General features: G+C 45.6%; 1 protein-coding gene across 1 annotated transcript; it reads left to right on the top strand.

Annotated features, from left to right (window-relative positions):
- Nucleotides 1-176: 176 nt before the first annotated feature.
- On the top strand, nt 177-3,483 carry LOC108354306 (WD repeat and FYVE domain-containing protein 3-like; the record flags this gene model as incomplete). The annotated part of the gene is made up of 9 exons (XM_017605500.1): nt 177-747; nt 965-1,131; nt 1,207-1,356; nt 1,488-1,706; nt 1,785-2,064; nt 2,143-2,273; nt 2,341-2,444; nt 2,504-2,804; nt 2,905-3,483. Coding segments are annotated over 9 exons (2,502 nt in total), but the record flags the coding sequence as incomplete, so codon positions are not given.
- Between the last annotated feature and the right edge of the window lie 24 nt (nt 3,484-3,507).

Raw genomic sequence — 3,507 nt, 5'->3', positions numbered from 1 at the left:
CTTGATCTTTATTTCTTAACTTTAATCTTAAATCAGGGTTGTACGGATACATTTCATGTAGATTAAGTCCTGATCTACTCGGTGACGAGATTTTGAAGTCATATTTTTGTTTGCCGAAATCATGCTAAATATTTAAATCTTTTCTTAATGTCTCTCATTTTTCATTCTCTCAACAGCGTCAATTAAAATACAAAGTGGCCACAAGTTTCGATAGTAAAATCTATTATATCCACTGTCAGCAACCGCCGCGCATACTGTGCGAAACAGATTCGCTTCAACAACAACACTCCATACAGCAGCAACAATCACTGGAAGCAAATAATACAAAGCATCCACACATCGCTCAGCACTCTGACTCGCAGACGAGCAGAAGCGAACAATCAGGTGGCGGTAGTAGCAGCACGCCACCACCAGCACTACCACACTCGCCTACAGAGGCAGTTACACGCTTGCAAAATCCACAGGAGTCTATAGATACAAGTGCTCAAGAGGATGACGAGGAAGAGGAGGACACCTCAATGATGTCCGATAATGAAACATTCCTCCGTCTGTTGGAGGAGCAAGAGAAAATTTCCTTCATGTTTCGCTGTGCGCGCATTCAGGGTTTGGACACCTTTGAGGGCCTGCTGCTCTTCGGCAAGGAGCACTGCTATATTGTCGACGGCTTCACGCTGCTGAAGAATCGCGAAATACGCGACATTGATACATTGCCACCAGGTGCATATGAGCCGATTATACCGAATTCGGGTGGACCTACGCGCACGCAGAAGGCTCGCCAGTGCTCAAAATTCGCCTATGAAGAAATTAGAGAGGTGCATAAACGCCGCTATCTGCTGCAGCCAATAGCCTTGGAGGTATTCTCGGAGGATGGACGAAATTATTTGTTGAGTTTCCCGCGGAAAGTGAGGAATAAGGTGGGTATACTACGGCGGAAGCAGGTTGTTAATGCGCCACNCGAATTCGGGTGGACCTACGCGCACGCAGAAGGCTCGCCAGTGCTCAAAATTCGCCTATGAAGAAATTAGAGAGGTGCATAAACGCCGCTATCTGCTGCAGCCAATAGCCTTGGAGGTATTCTCGGAGGATGGACGCAATTATTTGTTGAGTTTCCCGCGGAAAGTGAGGAATAAGGTGGGTATACTACGGCGGAAGCAGGTTGTTAATGCCATTTGAAATCCTTCATTGACCTCTTTCCCCCCCTTCTAGGTCTATCAACGTTTCATGGCACAGGCGACAGCCATCAATGACAACGCACAGCAGTCGGTGGCAGGCCAGAAGCGAACAGCAAGTGTGGAGCAAACCTCGGGCATTTTTAGCAGTTTGATTGGCGAAACATCAGTCACGCAACGTTGGGTGGTACGTAAGATCTATTTTCATTGTACTCAGATCTTTTATTNTGGCGAAACATCAGTCACGCAACGTTGGGTGGTACGTAAGATCTATTTTCGTTGTACTCAGATCTTTCATCAGTATTTTCCCATTAACAGCGCGGTGAAATCTCCAACTTCCAATACTTAATGCATTTGAATACGCTGGCTGGCCGTTCGTATAATGATCTCATGCAATATCCAGTCTTCCCCTGGATAGTCGCCGACTACGAATCGGAAGAGCTAGATTTGTCAAACCCAAAGACATTCCGTGACTTCTCGAAGCCGATGGGCGCGCAATCAGAGGAGCGCCTAGAGCAATTCCAGAAACGTTTTAAGGTAAAGAAATTTTCTTTTTCTTTTTTTTGTGGAAAAAATTGCAACTCTCTTGCTCCCAATATTTACACTCTTTAATAGGAGTGGGATGATCCACATGGCGAGACGCCTCCCTACCACTATGGCACGCACTACAGCTCTGCCATGATTGTTTGCTCGTATCTGGTGCGTTTGGAACCATTCACACAACACTTTTTGCGTCTGCAAGGCGGCCATTTCGATTTAGCTGATCGCATGTTTCATAGTATCAGAGAAGCGTGGCAATCCGCATCCAAATTCAATATGGCTGATGTAAAGGAGTTGATACCGGAATTTTTCTATCTTCCGGAATTTTTGAGCAACGGCAATAATTTTGACTTGGGTAAGCAGATGAATAAGTTGGGGAAGTGGACTTGACTTAACGCGTTGCATTTCTCTTAAAAAAAAAAAAAAAAAACAGGCACAAAACAAAACAGCGATACGCTGAATCATGTCATCCTACCACCTTGGGCTAAGCAGGATCCACGTGAATTTATACGCGTTCATCGGAGTGCTTTAGAGTGTGATTATGTTAGCCAAAATCTGCATTTGGTGAGTGCCGAACGAAATTTTAATTCTAATTTAGCAGTTGCTTATAATTTTTCGCCTTCAATTCTAGTGGATAGACTTAATATTTGGGTGCAAGCAACAAGGTCCCGCTGCCGTGGATGCAGTGAATGTTTTCCACCATTTATTTTACGAAGGCAATGTAGACATTTACAAGTGAGTTGCTTTCTTCTATCCAAATATCTGTTGGTTACTGATTTTTATATTGTCCTTAGCATCGACGATCCGCTGAAGAAGAACGCCACCATCGGCTTCATCAACAATTTTGGCCAGATCCCCAAACAGCTCTTCAAGAAAGCACATCCTGCTAAGAAAATGTCCAATTCACGGCATTCCGCGCTAATCGATCCGGGCGCTTTAATACAGGGTAACACCACCGTTTTACAATCGGAACGTTTGTTCTTCCATAACTTAAATAATCTTAAACCGAGCCTCCAGCCAATCAAGGAACTGAAGGGACCTGTTGGTCAGATATTGCAACCAGATAAGACTGTGTTTGCCGTCGAGCAGAATAAGGTGAGCATGAAGAACGTGAAATATATTTCCGTAATTGTCCATCCATTTGATATGTACATACATATATATTTGTATATTTGTTAAATTTCTTGTCGCCCAGGTAATGATGCCACCCTCCTATACGAAATATATCGCCTGGGGCTTTGCCGATCACTCGCTCCGCATTGGTCTGTACGACTCCGATCGTGCTTCCTTTGTTTCCGAGGCCGCTGCACAAAACTCGGGTGAAATACTCTGTTGCGCTTGTCCCAATGGCAAAATGATTGTGACTGCCGGCACTAGTTCAGTTGTGACGATATGGAAATTCGATGCGAATCGCAAGAGTCTCACCGTACGCAACTCCTTGCACGGGCACACTGATGCCGTCACTTGCTTGGCAGCAAGCGCTGCATACAATGTAATCATATCGGGCTCGCGCGATGGCACCGCGATCGTTTGGGACATGTCGCGCTTCACATTCGTACGGCAGTTGCGCGGCCATGCGGGTGTTGTTGCCGCCGTGGCCATCAATGATCTTACGGGCGATATCGCGACATGTTCGGCAACTTGGCTGCACGTTTGGTCAATCAACGGCGATCCGCTGGCGATGGTGAATACGTGCGTAGGTAGCGCCGATCGCATGCAGCAAATATTATGTGTTTCCTTCTCGCAAATACGTGAATGGGATCAGGAAAATGTGGTGATCACTGGTTCTACAGATGGC

The sequence above is a fragment of the Rhagoletis zephyria genome, unplaced genomic scaffold (assembly GCF_001687245.7).
Source record: "Rhagoletis zephyria isolate East Lansing unplaced genomic scaffold, Rhagoletis_zephyria_1.1 Rzeph_scaffold_34866, whole genome shotgun sequence".
Lineage (NCBI taxonomy): Eukaryota > Metazoa > Arthropoda > Insecta > Diptera > Tephritidae > Rhagoletis > Rhagoletis zephyria.
This window is presented reverse-complemented; position numbering and strand designations above follow the sequence as displayed.